The sequence below is a fragment of the Pleurodeles waltl genome, chromosome 11 (genome assembly GCF_031143425.1).
Source record: "Pleurodeles waltl isolate 20211129_DDA chromosome 11, aPleWal1.hap1.20221129, whole genome shotgun sequence".
Lineage (NCBI taxonomy): Eukaryota > Metazoa > Chordata > Amphibia > Caudata > Salamandridae > Pleurodeles > Pleurodeles waltl.
The window spans coordinates 967917873-967936939 of record NC_090450.1 but is presented as its reverse complement, the minus strand read 5'-3'; the positions used below and the strand labels follow the sequence as shown (position 1 = coordinate 967936939).

At 45.6% G+C, this 19067-nt stretch overlaps 1 protein-coding gene across 2 annotated transcripts in view; it reads right to left on the bottom strand.

Moving 5' to 3' along the window:
• LOC138266435 (tRNA (32-2'-O)-methyltransferase regulator THADA-like) overlaps positions 1 to 19067 on the bottom strand; it is a 166040-nt gene that overhangs the window by 111636 nt on the left and 35337 nt on the right. For both annotated transcript variants that reach the window (XM_069215199.1, XM_069215200.1), the window contains exons 13-15: positions 10446 to 10598; positions 5703 to 5812; positions 1716 to 1876 (exon numbers count right to left, since the gene is read on the bottom strand). In XM_069215199.1, the coding sequence (XP_069071300.1) occupies positions 1716 to 1876; positions 5703 to 5812; positions 10446 to 10598 (424 nt within the window). The remainder of the gene's footprint in view (positions 1 to 1715; positions 1877 to 5702; positions 5813 to 10445; positions 10599 to 19067) is intronic.

Here is a 19067-nt window from a genome sequence, read left to right as displayed (position 1 = left end):
GACAAAGGAACCAAAAGGAATATGCATTATGTGAAAATAGGGTCTTTAAGATTATCTCATAGAAATTGTGTAATTCTTACATCCTCTAAATTCCCAAAGGCAGAATTGCATTAATAGTAGCAAACAAAATGATTAAAGTTGAAAGGGTGTAAAGTTCAAACAACTCAGCCAACCCACTCCAAATCTGCCAAAAAGAAAGGGCGTGGGTTATGTTTTGGTCAGACCAAGTTGCTATTCATTTGTGATACATTAGTAAAAAAAAAAAATGCTTATTATATAAATGCTGCTGTTTTGCATTATATGTGCAGACAAAGACTATTACCCCCGCACGACCAACTCACGTTTTCGTCCTTCCAAGGTCAATATATTGACCACCATTAAAAGGGTGGTGTTAACATCTTATTTATTGTGCTATGATATACAGTATCAAGTGCTATATAAAACCAAGTTATTGTTATTATTACAAATGCGTGTGCATCTTCACACGTTAAGATTGCTGGCTCAAAGAGGTTTATCTGCAGTATGTGGCACTAAAGAACTCAGCAACATATAAATGAGGTCTTTACTTCCTTGAATCTCATAATTTGCCCCACGTGGCTAGCCTCAGTCTAAGGCAGGGGTCTTCAAACTGGGGGAGGGCTCAAGTGATCCCGGGGGGGGGGGGGGGGGGGGGGGCGCCAGGCTCTGGCCAAAAGAAGCATTTCACAGGTAACAGTGTTTTGTTTTAAGCAGAAACATGTTATTACATTTTTAAAATGGCAACAGTACTTAACTGGAATGTTTAAATACATCTAGATATATTTAAACATTGCCATCTTTATAAAATATTTGTGAAAAATTCTGAAGGGGGTGTCCTGCATTAAAAGGTTTGGCGACCACTGGTCTAAGGACATATTGACCAAGACTGTATAGCAGAAACCACACTGTTTATGAAGTGTACGGAGTGTACAGACAGTCTGGGTCAGTAACCTCTGCGGGACCACTACAACCCATTGGTTTACGAGCATGTACTACCGGGGTTAACCAGTGACTCCTGCCCTCCAAGGCAGTAGCCACTTTTGCTAGTTTGATAATCTTTGGGGAAACTGCCCACCTCCTGATACATGGTCAGCAATCTTCTGCCCTGCACCTCTGCAGTGGTCAGAAACCTCACTCTGGTGTATGTAGCTCACATCAGAAACTCAATTTGCCTTGATGTGTAGTAGTTGATGTAATATGAGCCCAGTCACTGGTACTTGCTTTATCAACTTCCAATCCAGGTCATCTGTGCCAGGATGAAAACCTTAAACGTGCAGCCGGGTACAAAAACAAATCTTGGCAGTGGGCACACATTCTATAGCGCTTTATCACGGACTGCAGCCTTGCGAAGAATGGACATGCGTTTTGAGAGAGTTTTTTTTTAGCACTGATGTGACTTTAGCAGAACTGGGTATGAAGTGCTTCTCGGTCAGGTAATCAGTGTGGTCAGACATAGGACACAACATAATATCTGAAAGCCCCCGCTACAGACAAAGCCATCAGCAATGGGTTTTTAACAGTGCACACCACAATGTGCCCTACCGCGCAACCATCCCTTCTCAATAATGGAAGCTAAATAGACTATTCAAGTAGGTGGAAGTGCATATGTTCCCTTTTTGTACTGGTGGTAAGCGGCACTATGTTTTTTAGGTTTCTTCATTCGCCCATCTCTGATGATCTTTAAAGTCCCTACATACCACTGCATTGCGGTTTTCATCATCCCGGCCCCAGCCTCCGCCTCCTGCACCCTGGGGTTGCACATCGCCTCCTGGGCATGCTCAAACACGGACACAGTCAGCGACTCAGGGAAGTTCAGAGAGAAATACCCAAGGAGCAGCTCAGCAGCCAAGTCTCGTATCTAGAATGGTGATAAAAACAGATTTAAGAGCCTTCAACTCATTGGTTATCCATGATCAGAAGAGGGCTGCCAGAGTGCTTACACTACCACTACCCTTAGGGTAGACATGATGCAGAATTGCGAACAAAAGCCTAGATTGTATTTTATTGAGCCTAGATTGCGAACAAGTCAGTGTTTTTTGCACACTGACTGGTTTGCAACATGAGCGCCATTTGCAGTGTGACAGATTTACATTTTGTGATGGAACTGATTAGTACACTAGCAGGAGACCAAATGCCTCCTGCCTCGTTATTACTAAGGAGGCAGGAGGTATTTTGCAACCCTTTGTGACTATCTGTGAAGGTCTGTGATGTGTGCCTGTGAGGGGGTTGTGCAGAGACGCCTTCCATATTTATTAACATGTAAATGCTGTGCATGTCCCTGGAAGGGACAAGTGCTGTTTATCAGAAGAAAAAAAATCAAGCATTACAATGTGGACCCCTTGGGCCACTGTCCATTTCCTCCAGAGGCGGCTGAACACCTTCACAAAGCTTGTAGTATTTAAACTGGTTACACACCTTTCAGTGATTTGCTACTTCAAAGGGGGTTAAAGACCATTGATTCAAAGCAACTGCAACTCACAATGAGGAAGCCCCATTAATGCCCTTAGGAAAGTACCATCTTGCCTGGCATGTTACCCCCATATTTCACTGTGTATATGTTGTTTTAGTCTATGTGTCACTGGGACCCTGCCAGCCAGGGCCCCAGTGCTCATAAGTGTGCCCTGTATGTGTTACCTGTGTTATGACTAACTGTCTCACTGAGGCTCTGCTATCCAGAACCTCAGTGGTTATGCTCTCTCTGTACAAATTGTCACTAACAGGCTAGTGACCAATTTCACCAATTCACATTGGCTTTCTGGAACACCCTTATAATTCCCTAGTACATGGTACTGAGGTACCCAGGGTATTGGGGTTCCAGGAGATACCTATGGGCTGCAGCATTTCTTTTGCCATCCATAGGGAGATCTGACAATTCTTACACAGGCCTGCCACTGCAGCCTGAGTGAAATAACGTCCACGTTATTTCACAGCCATTTACCATTGCACTTAAGTAACTTATAAGTCACCTATATGTCTAACCTTCACCTGCTGAAGGTTGGGTGCAAAGTTACTTAGTGCGTGGGCACCCTGGCACTAGCCAAGGGGCCCGCACATCATTCAGGGCAAATTCCCTGGACTTTGTGAGTGCGGGGACACTATTTCACGCGTGCACTATACATAGGTCACTACCTATGTATAGCGTCACAATGGTAACTCCGAACCTGGCCATGTAACATGTCTAAGATCATGGAATTGTCCCCCCAATGCCATTCTGGCATTGGGGGGACAATTCCATGATCCCCCGGGTCTCTAGCACAGAACCCGGGTACTGACAAACTGCCTTTCCAGGGTTTCACTGCAGCTGCTGCTGCTGCCAACCCCTCAGACAGGTTTCTTCCCTCCTGGGATCCAGCCAGGCCTGGCCCAGGAAGGCAGAACAAAGGACTTCCTCAGAGAGAGGGTGTTACACCCTCTCCCTTTGGAAAAAGGTGTCAGGGCTAGGGAGGAGTAGCCTTCCCCAGCCTCTGGAAATGCTTTGATGGGCACAGATGGTGCCCATCTCTGCATAAGCCAGTCTACACCGGTTCAGGGATCCCCCAGCCCTGCTCTGGCACGAAACTGGACAAAGGAAAGGGGAGTGACCACTCCCCTGACCTGCACCTCCCAGGGGAGGTGCCCAGAGCTCCTCCAGTGTGCTCCAGACCTCTGCCATCTTGGAAACAGAGGTGTAGCTGGCACACTGGACTGCTCTGAGTGGCCAGTGCCATCAGGTGACTTCAGAGACTCCTTCTGAAAGGTTCTTACCTTTCTTACTAGCCTATCCTCCTTCCTAGGTAGCCAAACCTCCTTTTCTGGCTATTTAGGGTCTCTCCTTTGGGGAATTCTTCATATACCGAATGCAAGAGTTCCTCTGCATCTCCCTCTTCACCTTCTGCCAAAGGATCGACCGCTGACTGCTCAGGACGCCTGCAAAACCGCAACAAAAGTAGCAAAGACGACTACTGCAACCTTGTATCGCTTCATCCTGCCGGCTTTCTCGACTGTTTCCTGGTGGTGTATGCTCTGGGGGTAGCCTGCCTCCTTCTTGCACCAGGAGCTCCGAAGAAATCTCCCATGGGTCGACGGAATCTTCCCCCTGCAACCGCAGGCAACAAAAGACTGTATCACCGGTCCTCTGGGTCCGCTCTCAGCACGACGAGCGTGGTCCCTGGAACTCAGCAACTCTGTCCAAGTGACTTCCACAGTCCAGTGACTCTTCAGTCCAAGTTTGGTGGAGGTAAGTCCTTGCCTCCCCACGCTAGACTGCATTGCTGGGTACCGCGTGATTTGCAGCTGCTCCGGCTCCTGTGCACTCTTCCAGGATTTCCTTCCTGCACAGCCAAGCCTGGGTCCCCGACACTCTAACCTGCAGTGCACAACCTTCTGAGTTGTCCTCCGGCGTCGTGGGACTCCCTTTTGTGACTTCGGGTGGACTCCGGTTCACTCCTCTTCTAAGTGCCGGTTCCGGAACTTCTGCAGGTGCTGCCTGCTTCTGTGAGGGCTCCCTGACTTGCTGGGCGCCCCCTCTGTCTCCTCATCCAAGTGGCGACATCCTGGTCCCTCCTGGGCCACAGCAGCATCCAAAAACCTTAACCGCGACCCTTGCAGCTAGCAAGGCTTGTTTGTGGTCTTTCTGCGTGGGAACACCTCTGCAAGCTTCTTCACAACGTGGGACATCCATCCTCCAAAGGGGAAGTTCCTAGTCCTCTTCGTTCTTGCAAAACACCAAGCTTCTACCATCCGGTGGCAGCTTCCTTGCAACCCTCAGCTGGCATTTCCTGGGTCTGCCCACTCTCGACACTGTCGCGACTCTTGGACTTGGTCCCCTTGTCTTACAGGTACTCAGGTCCGGAAATCCACTGTTGTTGCTTTGCTGGTGTTGGTTTTCCCTGCAGAATCCCCCTATCACGACTTCTGTGCCCTCTGGGGGTTGTAGGTGCACTTTACACCTACCTTACAGGGTCTTGGGGTGGGCTATTTTTCTAACCCTCACTGTTTTCTTACAGTCCCAGCGACCCTCTACAAGCTCACATGGGTTTGGGGTCCATTCGTGGTTCGCATTCCACTTTTGGAGTATATGGTTTGTGTTGCCCCTATACCTATGTGCTCCTATTGCAATCTATTGTAATTTTACATTGCTTGCATTACTTCCTTTTGCTATTACTGCATATTTTTGGTATTGTGTACATATATCTTGTGTATATTTGGCATCCTCATACTGAGGGTACTCACTGAGATACTTTTGGCATACTGTCATAAAAATAAAGTACCTTTATTTTTAGTATATCTGTGTGTTGTGTTTTCTTATGATATTGTGCATATGACACCAGTGGTATAGTAGGCGCTTTGCATGTCTCCTAGTTCAGCCTAAGCTGCTCTGCTATAGCTACCTTCTATCAGCCTAAGCTGCTAGAAACACCTCTTCTACACTAATAAGGGATAACTGGACCTGGTACAGAGTGTAAGTACCCATTGGTACCCACTACAAGCCAGGCCAGCCTCCTACATGCACCCCCCTGATTTACAAATCGGAATGGCTTGCAAAAAGTCATTTTGCAAGTTGATGAGATCTTTCCTACTCGCAAAATGGCTTTTTATAAATTGTGATTTTCGAATCACAAGTTCTGTGACCAAGAAATCATCTTGTACCTTGAGCCAAGAGTATGTGGTGTGGACTTGTTGGGGGCAGATAACAAATTATTTACCTCGTTAGTGCTGTCAGGGAGGCAGCTCATCAGTGCCAATAAGTTGGTTCTACAGAAGAAGTCCCAGCGTCCTCTCTGTCTAGCAAAGCTCAGCAAGTCGGCCATGTTTTCTGTGTTGAAACAAAGAGAAAGAACACTGAAACAGGAAAGCAGGTTTTGTTGTTTACAACTCTACTAAACCAGGAAGATAAGAGCAATACTGAATATGCTGCAATTAAAGCTAGTAACCCTAAGCCGGTGCGACAATCATACTTGAGAACATTGTATCTTGAATTTATGTAACTATACCTGCAGACCTAATATTTACTTCTCAGTTCACTGAGGAGCTCCAAGGTAACATGCAGGAGTTTCTTAAAACAAACATAATTGTGGGAAGCCTCCAAGGACTGAAGGTTTTTGATGTAGGTAGCTCCCAGCATTGTTTTACCAAAGGGTCAGGCTAGGTATTCTGTTCACAGACTCCTGGGTACTGCTCTCATGAACAAATGTACAGACCTTCCATGGCCATCCTGATAGGGAAGAGAGTCACCCAAGGCTTTATTCATGAATAACCCAAAAGCTGCCCATCATGAAGCTACAATTGCCTTCTGTGTCCATGCTCAGTCACTCCCATGAAGTCAGTGAATAAACTGTACGTCACATAGCCATGAAAGATGCCTTCTATGTTAAGAAATACCAGACACTTTCTAAAACTTCTGGCCAACCCCAACACATGGCTTTTTATGCAGTAAAAGTTTCTGGAGTCAGTAAAGTTCGACAAAGAGCTCTTCCATTCTGTGTAACATGCTGACTGTAGATCTGCATACTTCAGTGGTCTCCAGAAAAGATCCAAGATGGAGGCACCAGACCAGATTTTTAGGACATCTAAGCAGGCCCTATGGAAGTCCAGACGAAGACCATTCTTAGTGCTTGAAACACACTGGCTAGGTGGGTTTCTGGAACAACACTAGGGTTTCTCCACTTAAGAAGCCGGTTTAGGCTCTTTCATGCTTTTAAGATGGAGAAAAATATTAACAATGGATTACGTTTTAAATAATCAGCACGGTGTGCAGCTGTTTTATTTCAGAAACTGCAGTGTGACCAGGGTGATATATCCATGGTCTATGTAAATTATTCTCATATAGATTAATTGACTTTAAATATATATCTCGTGTGATATTCTGAAAATCTCCAAGCTAACCAAAGGGGGACATCCCTGGCACGTATTCAATGTTCATGTTCAATCAAATTCATGCATCTATGTACCTATATGTGCACATGGCCCCTATGGGCCTCTAAGTTTTGAAGCTAAGCGTAGGGATGTATGCAGTCTTTAGAGATTTGTATTTTACAACGTCAAGATATCACTAATGGAATATCTTCACACAGTTCAAATATATATCCTTGTTTTCTGTGCAAGTGCACATTTGCCTGGATGAGATTGTATCATAGTTTACAAGTTTGATGTGCACAATCACAAGCAAATATACACAAGATGAGAAGCAAACCAAGAATCGAAATTTGCATCCTATGACACGTTTATTCTTTGGGTACACTTCTGAAGGATGTGTACATAAATGGATGCCTCTGGCTTTCAGGATACATATTCTGAACACACAGAAACATTTGTGGAGTACTGTAAGAAGGGATGGATATGGAAAACTTAATTATGGACAACTACAGTTCTCAAACATTGATTTGTTATCTTAAACAGTTTCACATGCTTTGAAACATTTCAACTGATCAGGATGGGACATCATTAAATAATTCATGTAGTATTAGATTAAGAATACATTATTTGAACATTGGGAGTTTCACTGAAAACAATGGAGTGCTCCGGGCCTCTAATGGCTGGTAGAGGTGCAGAAGCACAGAGCTCCAACATTCCAATGTCCTTTGTTCACATCTGTCGCTGTGAACAAAGGCCTCAGGAGCCGGAAGGGATTTCAACCCCCTCGGGCTCCATGAGGCATTTGTGTGTTATATTAGAACATTCTGCCCTCTAGTGGCAGAATGTTCTAACAGCCTTACAGCCCTCCGTACATGGGCTATACCGGGATTAAAGACCCCATCCCTTGTTAAAGGCCCTCGCCTTGGGCCTTCAGCACTGGAATGGGCCTTTAATTGCCAGTATAGCCCGCTACAGTGGGCTACATTAGAACACTGGAATGTTGGGAGCTCCATTGAAAACAATGGAGTGCTCAGGGCTTCTAGTGGCTGGTAGAAGCCCAGAGCTCCAACATTCCAATCTTGTCCTTCAGAGCTTTTGCTGTGAACAAAGGCCTCACGGAGCCCGAGGGGATTTCAGTCCCCTCGGGCTCTGTGAGGCCTTTGTTTTATTTAGTAGAACATTCTGCCCTTTAGTGACAGAATGTTCTAGTTTCCTATTAGCCCTCTGTAGCTGGGTTATAGTGGCATTAAAACCCCCCCTCCCTTGTTAAAGGTCCTCGCCTGAATTAAGCTCTTGCTTCTGGTGGCCTTTTTTTTTTATTCTCATGCCACGTCACGTGTGCAATGGCCTATAAAGACACCAACACTGGTGAAATGCAGGTACAATTAAGTACATTTTCCTTTAGGAGCCCTGGGTCATAACGTTCCATCAAGTTTGTCAGGACTAGCAGAAATACCAGCTTCCACGTCTTATGCCTAATTTCACACACAAGCGTCTGAGCTCAAACAAACATCAGTCTAGTGAGAACTGTGTACATCTCTCATATGTCAGCTTGTCTGCAAACTTAAGTGAACAGCCTGATTAGCCCACGATTGTGGGGGTAATTAACAGTGAAGTCCCTGATTGTGGGGGTAATTAACAGGGAAGTCTTTAAAGGCATTCCATGCAAAAGTGAGGGAGGCAATACTTTTGAATGAAAACATTTCCAAATACATATCTTTTGCTTTGGGAACTGAAAATGTGAAAACAACTAATAGATGGTCACAATTCGAAAATTAAATTGATACAGCCAACAACTGGACAATCTTTTTTAACACTTTACCATTATGTACAAATTTCTAAAGCTCCTTGCACTTGCCTCTAACCTCGGTCAAATCTGACCTACAAATGCTCATTTTCCTTCTTTTAAAAGGCTCGAAAATAAATTCTGTATACTACAGGTGGACTCCCCTGTGCCCACCAGTACCTCTTGCTGGCACATAGGTCCTCAAACATCTTTTTACTCTATTTAATGAAAAACAGGGAAACAACTTTCACCATCTCTGTTCCACACCATCCGCATCCATCTATTATTAACACTCACGCAACACACACAACACAAAACCAACTTTGGTGGCCTACCAAGGATGCTTTGGCGATTTGTGATAAAAGATCCCCTTATAGCTAGGATGAACAGCCTAAGATGCACAGGTGCATGGCCAATGAGCATTGATTTTAAGTTTGTATACTAGACAGGTCTGGCCCACATGGAGCCAAAAGAATTATTCCAGAGTGTGCCTGGTTGAGTAATCCCTGTACTCACTCCTTCAAAGGAAATGTAGGATCTGAAAAAAACTGTTCCCAAATTCTGTTCAGGTAAATCCTTGAGGATGAGTGATAGCATTTTGAGTTGTGCTTCAGAGAAACCCAGCCAGGTCAAAGATAGAAGACTGCAAAACTGTAGGAGGTGCAGCTTTACCAGGTGGCGGCTCGTGGCATTGTGGATGAGGGCAATGGCCAGATCATTCAGTAATCCTGGAGACTTGTCCCCAACCATCCTTTCTTGTCGAGGCCAAGGGATCAGTTGTCTCCTTGTTATTGCCCCATGGCTGATTTCTCCTAGACTGCAGGAGGGGGCAACCTGAATGCTCTTTGTTGCTTTCTTTCTCTCACTACAGACACTTCATCGCCTGGCCCACACGAGCACCTGATCCAGGCAGAGAGGCGTTTATAGTCACAGTTACTGGTTGTTCCAAAGTATGGAACAGAGAATACTCTTGCTAGATGAGGTTTGTGCAACCAAAGTACTGCCTTTTGGTGGTAGCCTCACGACACCTTCACCCGGCACCAGCCAACTGAGCCAAAGGTTGGCAAACATTTGAAAGTGAAGCATGGGAACATAGGATGCAAGAGGCCATGGGCAAGAGGGCATCTACTCCAAGAAGACCTCGTAGCTTGTTACTGTTGGTGGTATTTGCGATAAAACAGCTGGCATTACTAATCTCATTAAAATACCTGGTGACTATGAACATTACCAAATATAATAGTCCAGCTCACAACTGAATGCTGAAACTTATTAATTCATTGCCAGGTAATTGAAAACATTGAAAATACTTCATTTAATATGCAAATGTATTCAATCTACTCATATATTTCAGTGTGATAAATAAACTAAACTTGGGTGAGAAGCGGAACGGCTGCAAATAAGAAAATGTGGGATTATTTGCTTTCGGACATGCTTGGAAACAGGTTATGTTTGTACTGGAAAGAATAATCTTTTCCAAAGATAGCTGAACAGGACAAGCCTTCTGGCAGACATTTCAGTGTCTGCCATTAAGCTGAAGCATCTGACTGTCATTTGTTCTTTTATTGGGGGTGCTCTAAGAGACAGTCATCTGTACATTTCTGTTTTTATTTTACAATCTGTTTGTCCATCTCTCATATGGTGGGATATACTCTTTTCCACTGGAGTATGTGTACCATGCATCAGCAGAAGTTTTGTATCAGTGTTTATCAGTTATTGTAAATTAGTTGTGCCCATTTGTCACTGTGAGGCTGCCCCTGCGAGAGAGGGATGGATAGATAGATAGATATTAGGTTAGCCAGTCACTCACGTGGAGGCTGCCCCTTCTTCCTTTCAGGACACCAGCTATCTGTGCAGGTCTCCAACACCGCACACATGAGAAGCAGAGCTGTCTTCCGCCGCTGGAAATTCGAAGCCGGCCTCAATGAGAAGATAATGAGCTCCATCAGCCACTCAACAAAATCTATACAAGAAGAGAGAAAAGAAACACAGTAATTACCAGAAGAAATCATTTTGAGCTTGAGGCTTTTATAATTCACATGCAATGTACTGCCTGGGTCCAGAAAAATGTGTCTGACAAAATAACTTTTTAAAAAATGTATGTGCTTCCGGTGTCGTCAGCCATCATCACGCAATGCTCGAGTTTATGTCAACCATTTTTGCATTTCTTCTGTTTTGTTTTTTGCTTCAAAGATTAAAAGGGTTACTTAATTTTTTACTGTTGCTCTTTTTAGGGAATTTGGGAGGCATGTGTGTTAATCTAGACTTAGCTCAAGAAACAAACCTATTACTACAGGTAAGTAACATATTTCTTCTGCAGCATGAAAGTACTCATGATCGTGAAGGATTTTAAGGGCAAGAATTCCACTCTAGGTTCTAGGTTGTTTTCATGAGTTGTTGTTTTTATCTAGGGGAGGCCACTGATTCATCAATAGCTAGGTGATCTCCCCATTCGAGAACTGATGTGCCTGCAAGGAAATATTACATACCTGTACTATCAGATGCAACTTCTTCTGTTCTTTTTCTGCTCCTCAGGGTTGGATCCAGAATGCTAAAACTCGTTTTCAGGCCACTCTGAATGATTCCACGTTACAGGATTGGTTGCATAGCCCCATCAGTTTAGCTTGCCAGCCAAATTAGAAGGTATTTGGATTCTAGTGGTCAAATTGGTGATGTAGACTTGACAGTATGGTTGTAAGGTCACAGCCTACCAGACAGCCTAGCTGTCTGGTTTGCTAAAGAAATCTTGGGGATATTCCGAAAGCGAACCAAGGATTGCATTCTGCCCACAGCTTGCCTTCCATTTGCTGACTTTATTTGTTTTAGGCTGTCCAGTTTGAGTTTGTACCTTCTCTTGTCCAAACCTTATTTACAGTATCCTTCCGAGTGCTCCCTTACTATAAACAGGCATGTAAATCTTGTTCTTATATCGACACATTTACTGTGCATTCAAAGACTGGGGTCAAATGTCAGGCGCTGTCACCCGAGAGTGCTTTTTTACATTTTCTTACTCTGACTTCAAATTGAGAGGATTTATGTGACAATCTTGCTGAATACTTTGGGTAGGAAAGAGTCTTTTACTAGCACACGACAACATTTAAATGAACTGTGTAAGTATTTCAGAAAATATCAGACTTATGAACACAAAAGAAGCAAATTTTTTGTTATTTCTCAAGTGTGTTGAAAACATACCTTAATATGATCCAAACAAATCATTACACAAGGTGATGCAATGTTCACACATTTTTGTCTGTGCAGTGTATAGTTTTATTAGTAAAACTGTATGTTTGTGCAAATGTAATGGTCATTTCAATTGAAAACGTGTTGTCTGTAATGGCAGTGAGCTACCACACCATGAATACTCCACTCTATGCCACTCCACCTACTGCACTCTACCCTGCACCACTCCATTTTACACCACTCCACTGCATTCTGCACCACTCCACTCTATGCCACTTCACGCTACGCCTCTTTACTCTACCCTATGTATATACACTCTTTGCCACTACATTATTCGCCACTCCTCTAGGCGACACCAAACCACAGCTCTATGCCAATACACTCTATGCCAGTGCACTTTACTCTGTAACATGCAACTCTATGCCAATACACTGAAAGCCACTCTAATCTACACCACTTTACTCTAGGCCATTACACTCTATGCAACTGCACTCTACCTTGCACCACTCCACTGCATTCTGCACCACTCCACTCTATGCCACTTCACGCTACGCCTCTTTACTCTACCCTATGTGAATGCACTCTTTGCCACTGCACTCTTCGCCACTCCAGTCTAGGTCACACCAAACCACTGCTCTATGCCAATACACTCTATGCCAATGCACTTTACTCTAACACGCAACTCTATGCCAATCCACTGTACGCCACTCTAATCTACACCACTTTACACTATGCCATTACACTCTATGCAACGGCACCCTACCTTGCACCACTCCACTCTATGCCACTTTAATCTACTCTAAGCCACTGCACTCTATGCCACTCCGCTATATCCCATTGCACTCTACGCTGTTCTACTCTTAACCACTGTAATCTACACCACTGCACTATACTCTGCATCAATCTACTCTATGCCACTGCTATCTAAACCACTGCACTCAGATACTTTACTCTGCAACACTGCACTCTTTGCCACTGAACTCTATGCCAATCTACTCTGCACTATCCTACGTTACTCCACTTTATGCCACTCCACTCTATGCCACCAAATTCTACGGCACTATACTCTACTCTGCACCACTCTATGCCGCTGCACTCTGTCACTCAACTCTACTCTGCACCCCAAGTCACTGCACCCTATGGCACTCAACTCTATGCCATTGCCCTCTGCACTACTCCACTCTATGCACAACTTTAATCTATGCCACTGCATTGTAAGCCGCTGCATTGTACACTGCTGAATTCAATGCCACTGCACTCTACACCACTATACTCTGCAAACACTACTCCAATGCACTCTACACCAGTCCATTCTACTCTATGCCACTCCAGTGTATTCCATTCCTCGCGACTCCACGCTATGCCACTTCAATACATGTCACTCTACTCCACAACAGCCTACTCCACTCTTTGCCATTCTACTCTACGACACTCCACTCTCCTCTACGCCACTAACTTTTGTCCATGCTGAAGAGCAGCCACCGTGGTGTACAACATGGCTAAACACAATGGCAAAGCCAACACTTGTACTTTTTAGACAAGCAAGAGGTCATTTGAATTAATAGCCCCACAAACTGATCTGGCTGACAACCATTTGGAGAATGTGCTGAATCCTCTTTCCTTGGATGGAAAAGCCAATCATTTCATAGTGTACAGCACTGCACCCATAAACTAAATCCTATATAATGGGATCAAAATGGACTTGCTGTAGTTGATCAAGCCCTTCACACCCCTCTCAAAATCATGCAGAAGGATGATTATACTGAGTAGGTGAGCTGACGCAAGCTGGAGGAACTTAAACTTGATCAGCCACAGTCACCCAAATATAAATACTTACTTGCCAGTGCAGCTGAACTAACAGCAGAGCCAGTGGAGGACAAAAGCCTGAAAGGTGGCACCGTGAACTACAATACCCCTCCCATACTGTGAATTTCAGGCATTGTAAATTCAAATGCCTGGAAGAAGGCAGACATCTGTTCCCGTACAGCTGAATCATGATTGACATTTCACTTTTGAGGGGATTTTGGTGATGCGAGGAAGTCATTTCTGAAATCACCGATTGCTCCTTTGCCTCTGTAGTGGTGAACATATTGTTGCAGTGTAGGATGTGCTTTCTGTCTGGGCCTGTTACAAGTACGGCTATATACTTTTCCAATATTTCAATACTGCAGATGGAATTTTAGGGAGGGAGACGCTGTAGGAGGCTGGACTGGCTTGTAGTGAGTACCAAGGGGTACTTGCACCTTGCACCAGGCCCAGTTATCCCTTATTAGTGTATAGGGTGTCTAGCAGCTTAGGCTGATAGATAATGGTAGCTTAGCAAAGCAGCTCAGGCTGAACTAGGAGACGTGTGAAGCTACTACAGTACCACTTAGTGTCATATGCACAATATCATAAGAAAACACAATACACAGTTATACTAAAAATAAAGGTACTTTATTTTTATGACAATATGCCAAAGTATCTTAGAGTGTACCCTCAGTGAGAGGATAGGAAATATACACAAGATATATATACACAATAGCAAAAATATGCAGTATAGTCTTAGAAAACAGTGCAAACAATGTATAGTTACAATAGGATGCAATAGGGAAACATAGGGATAGGGGCAACACAAACCATATACTCCAAAAGTGGAATGTGAACCACGAATGGACCCCAAACCTATGTGACCTTGTAGAGGGTCGCTGGGACTATTAGAAAATAGTGAGAGTTAGAAAAATAACCCTCCCCAAGACCCTGAAAAGTGAGTGCAAAGTGCACCAAAGTTCCCCTAAGGACAAAATAGTCGTGTTAGAGGGAGAATGCAAGGAAAACACAAATCAGCAATGCAACAACGATGGATTCCTGTCTGAAGGTACCTGTGGAACAAGGGGACCAAGTCCAAAAGTCACAAGCAGCTCGGAGATGGGCAGATGCCCAAGAAATGCCAGCGGTTGGTGCAAAGAAGCTCTTACTAGGCTGAAGAACTGTGAATACTGCAGGAACGACAAGGGCTAGAGACTTCCCCTTTGGAGGATGGATCCCCCACGCCTTGGAGAGTCGTGCAGAAGTGTTTTCCCGCCGGATGGACGCCAACAAGCCTTGCTACACGCAAATCGTGCGTTTGGCGTTTTTGGACGCTGCTGGGGCCCAGGAGGGACCAGGAGGTCGCAAATTGGACCTGCAGAGAGAGGGGACGTCGAGCAAGACAAGGAGCCCTCACTGAAGCAGGTAGCACCCGGAGAAGTGCCAGAAACAGGCACTACGAGGATGCGTGAAACGGTGCTCGCCGAAGTTGCACAAAGGAGTCGCCGGAGACCAACTTAGAAAGTCGTGCAATGCAGGTTAGAGTGCCGTGGACCCAGGCTTGGCTGTGCACGAAGGATTTCCGCCGGAAGTGCACAGGGGCCGGAGAAGCTTGCAAAGTCGCGGTTCCCAGCAATGCAGCCCAGCGAGGTGAGGCAAGGACTTACCTCCACCAAACTTGGGCTGAAGAGTCACTGGACTGTGGGGGTCACTTGGACGGTGTCGCTGGATTCGAGGGACCTCGCTCGTCGTGCTGAGAGGAGACCCAAGGGACCGGAAATGCAGCTTTTTGGTGCCTGCGGTTGCAGGGGGAAGATTCCGTCGACCCACGGGAGATTTCTTCGGAGCTTCTGGTGCAGAGAGGAGGCAGACTACCCCCACAGCATGCACAAGCAGGAAAACAGTCGAGAAGGCGGCAGGATCAGCGTTACAGAGTTGCAGTAGTCGTCTTTGCTACTATGTTGCAGGTTTGCAGGCTTCCAGCGCGGTCAGCGGTCGATTCCTTATCAGAAGGTGAAGAGGGAGATGCAGAGGAACTCGGCTGAGCTCATGCATTCGTTATCTGAAGTTTCCCCAGAGACAGAGACCCTAAATAGCCAGAAAAGAGGGTTTGGCTACTTAGGAGAGAGGAAAGGCTACTAACACCTGAAGGAGCCTATCACAAGGAGTCTCTGACGTCACCTGGTGGCACTGGCCACTCAGAGCAGTCCAGTGTGCCAGCAGCACCTCTGTTTCCAAGATGGCAGAGGTCTGGAGCACACTGGAGGAGCTCTGGACACCTCCCAGGGGAGGTGCAGGTCAGGGGAGTGGTCACTCCCCTTTCCTTTGTCCAGTTTCGCGCCAGAGCAGGGGCTAAGGGGTCCCTGAACCGGTGTAGACTGGCTTATGCAGAATTGGGCACATCTGTGCCCAACAAAGCATTTCCAGAGGCTGGGGGAGGCTACTCCTCCCCTGCCTTCACACCATTTTCCAAAGGGAGAGGGTGTCACACCCTCTCTCAGAGGAAGTTCTTTGTTCTGCCATCCTGGGCCAGGCCTGGCTGGACCCCAGGAGGGCAGCTGCCTGTCTGAGGGGTTGGCAGCAGCAGCAGCTGCAGAGAAACCCCAGGAAGGGCAGTCTGGCAGTACCAGGGTCTGTGCTACAGACCACTGGGATCATGGAATTGTACCAACAATGCCAGGATGGCATAGAGGGGGCAATTCCATGATCATAGACATGTTACATGGCCATATTCGGAGTTACCATGGTGAAGCTACATATAGGTAGTGACCTATATGTAGTGCACGCGTGTAATGGTGTCCCCGCACTCACAAAGTTCAGTGAATTGGCTCTGAACAATGTGGGGGCACCTTGGCTAGTGCCAGGGTGCCCTCACACTAAGTAACTTTGCACCTAACCTTTACCAGGTAAAGGTTAGACATATAGGTGACTTATAAGTTACTTAAGTGCAGTGTAAAATGGCTGTGAAATAACGTGGACGTTATTTCACTCAGGCTGCAGTGGCAGGCCTGTATAAGAATTGTCAGAGCTCCCTATGGGTGGCAAAAGAAATGCTGCAGCCCATAGGGATCTCCTGGAACCCCAATACCCTGGGTACCTCAGTACCATATACTAGGGAATTATAAGGGTGTTCCAGTAAGCCAATGTAAATTGGTAAAAATGGTCACTAGCCTGTCAGTGACAATTTGAAAGTAATGAGAGAGCATAACCACTGAGGTTCTGGTTAGCAGAGCCTCAGTGAGACAGTTAGGCACCACACAGGGAACATATACATGCACACCTATGAGCACTGGGGCCCTGTGTGACAGGGTCCCAGTGACACATACATATAGGCCACAAACCTATGAGCACTGGGGTCCTGACCAGCAGGATCCCAGTGACACATAACAACCATACTGAAAACATGGTGTTTTCACTATGAGCACTGAGGCCTGGCTATCAGGATCCCAGTGAGACAGTGAAAACAGTGACAAACACCCTGACATACACTCACAAACAGGCCAAAAGTGGGGGTAACAAGGCTAGAAAGAGGCTACCTTCTCACAGACGCCAACTCCAGAGTAGTAGTAGCCGCGCTCTATTTAAACATCTCCTGTGATTTGTACCCCACCATCCCATAGCCCCTTAAAGATCCAATGGATTGCGAGACCCCATTCACCCATTCTTTATCAGATTTGGTAGGTGACATCAGGGCTTTAAGTGGGTCAGATCGCTTCAGGTCTAAGACACTGTAATGATTTGAAAACAGATATTGAAACTGGTCACTTTCAGGCCCTGTATTCATGCCCTTAACTTTTTATGCAAAAACACTGATTGATTTCTGAACAATGGATGTAACATTTTTTAGGGTTATCTGTGGCGATCCTGCTTATGTTTCACATGCTTTACTTAATCTTGTATTCCATGTGATTGTTTGATTTTTCCAGGATATTGTGTTACTTTTTTTTGGGGGCAGCATATTATTCTTGTTTTGTACACTTATGTAGGGCATAATTTGAATTGAGTCACATCCAGATGTTTATAACGGGGCACAATTGAATTGTGGCTGAAGGCAGTGCGAGTTTCTCTCAGTGCCCGTCAGGGACAAAAAAGGTGTTCTGAATATGTGGTCATCTAATTCTTGGTTGTGATTCTATGCAAATGTGTGGGTAGGGTGGCACTCTACGCAAATTTTAGTGTATATGTTCAAGCCACGCCTATTATATAGGGCCTGCCCCTTTCAAGGACCCCCACTTTTTTCATCCCACTTAAAGCCCTGGGTGACATTAGTAATCCTGAAAAGGGTCCTCACAGATGGTCTAAGGGTCTTGAAACAGCTGGTTGGCCATCTTGTAGGGAGACGGGGGTATCTGACCATATGAACTGGTCAGCAAGTCCCAAAAACCTAACAAACAGAGGCATGCATACAGTTACACTTGGGCCATCTAACCATTTTAATAACCTATCCAAGTGTGCCTTGGGGAAGGCTTCGGGTCAAGCGGAATACAGTGCTTTTAGGTGTGATGATTAGAGAGGAATGCAGAGCCAGAAACAACAATCTGAACTTCCTTGCTGATTATCTGGCAACAGATTGAATGAAATTAGGTTTTCCCCATGTTACCTCAATGACTCCAATCAGGACTCGTTGAAAGGAAGGATTGGTCAATGCAAGGAAATACCTCCTTGGCATGGTTACCCCCTGACTTTTTGCCTTTCCTGATGCCAAGTTATGATTTGAAAGTGTGCTGAGGCCTGCTAACCAGGCCTCAGCACCAGTGTTCTTTCCCTAACCTGTACTTTTGTTTTCACAATTGGCACACCCTGGCATCCAGTTAAGTCCCTTGTAACTGGTACCCCTGGTACCAAGGGCCCTGATGCAGGGAAGGTCTCTAAGGGTTGCAGCATTTCTTATGCCACCCTGGGGACCCCTCACTCAGCACAGACACACTGCTTGCCAGCTTGTGTGCGCTGGTGAGGATAAAATGACTAAGTCGACATGGCACACCCCTCAGGGTGCCATGCCATCCTCACACTGCCTATGGCATAGATAAGTCACCCCTCTAGTAGGCCTTACTGCCCTAAGGCAGGGTGCACTATACCATAGGTGAGGGCATAGGTGAATGAGCACTACTGTATGCCCCTGCAGTGTCTAAGCAAAACCTTAGACATTGTAAGTGCAGGGTAGCCATAAGAGAATGGTCTGGGAGTCTGTCATGCACGAACTCCACAGCACCATAATGGCTACACTGAAAACTGGGAAGTTTGGTATCAAACTTCTCAGCACAATAAATGCAGACTGATGCCAGTGTACATTTTATTGTAACATACACCCCAGAGGGCATCTTAAAGATGCCCCCTGAAACCATACCCGACTTCCAGTGTGGGCTGACTAGATTCAGCAGCCTGCCACACACCAGACATGTTGCTGGCCACATGGGGAGAGTGCCTTTGTCACTCTGTGGCTAGTAACAAAGCCTGTACTGGG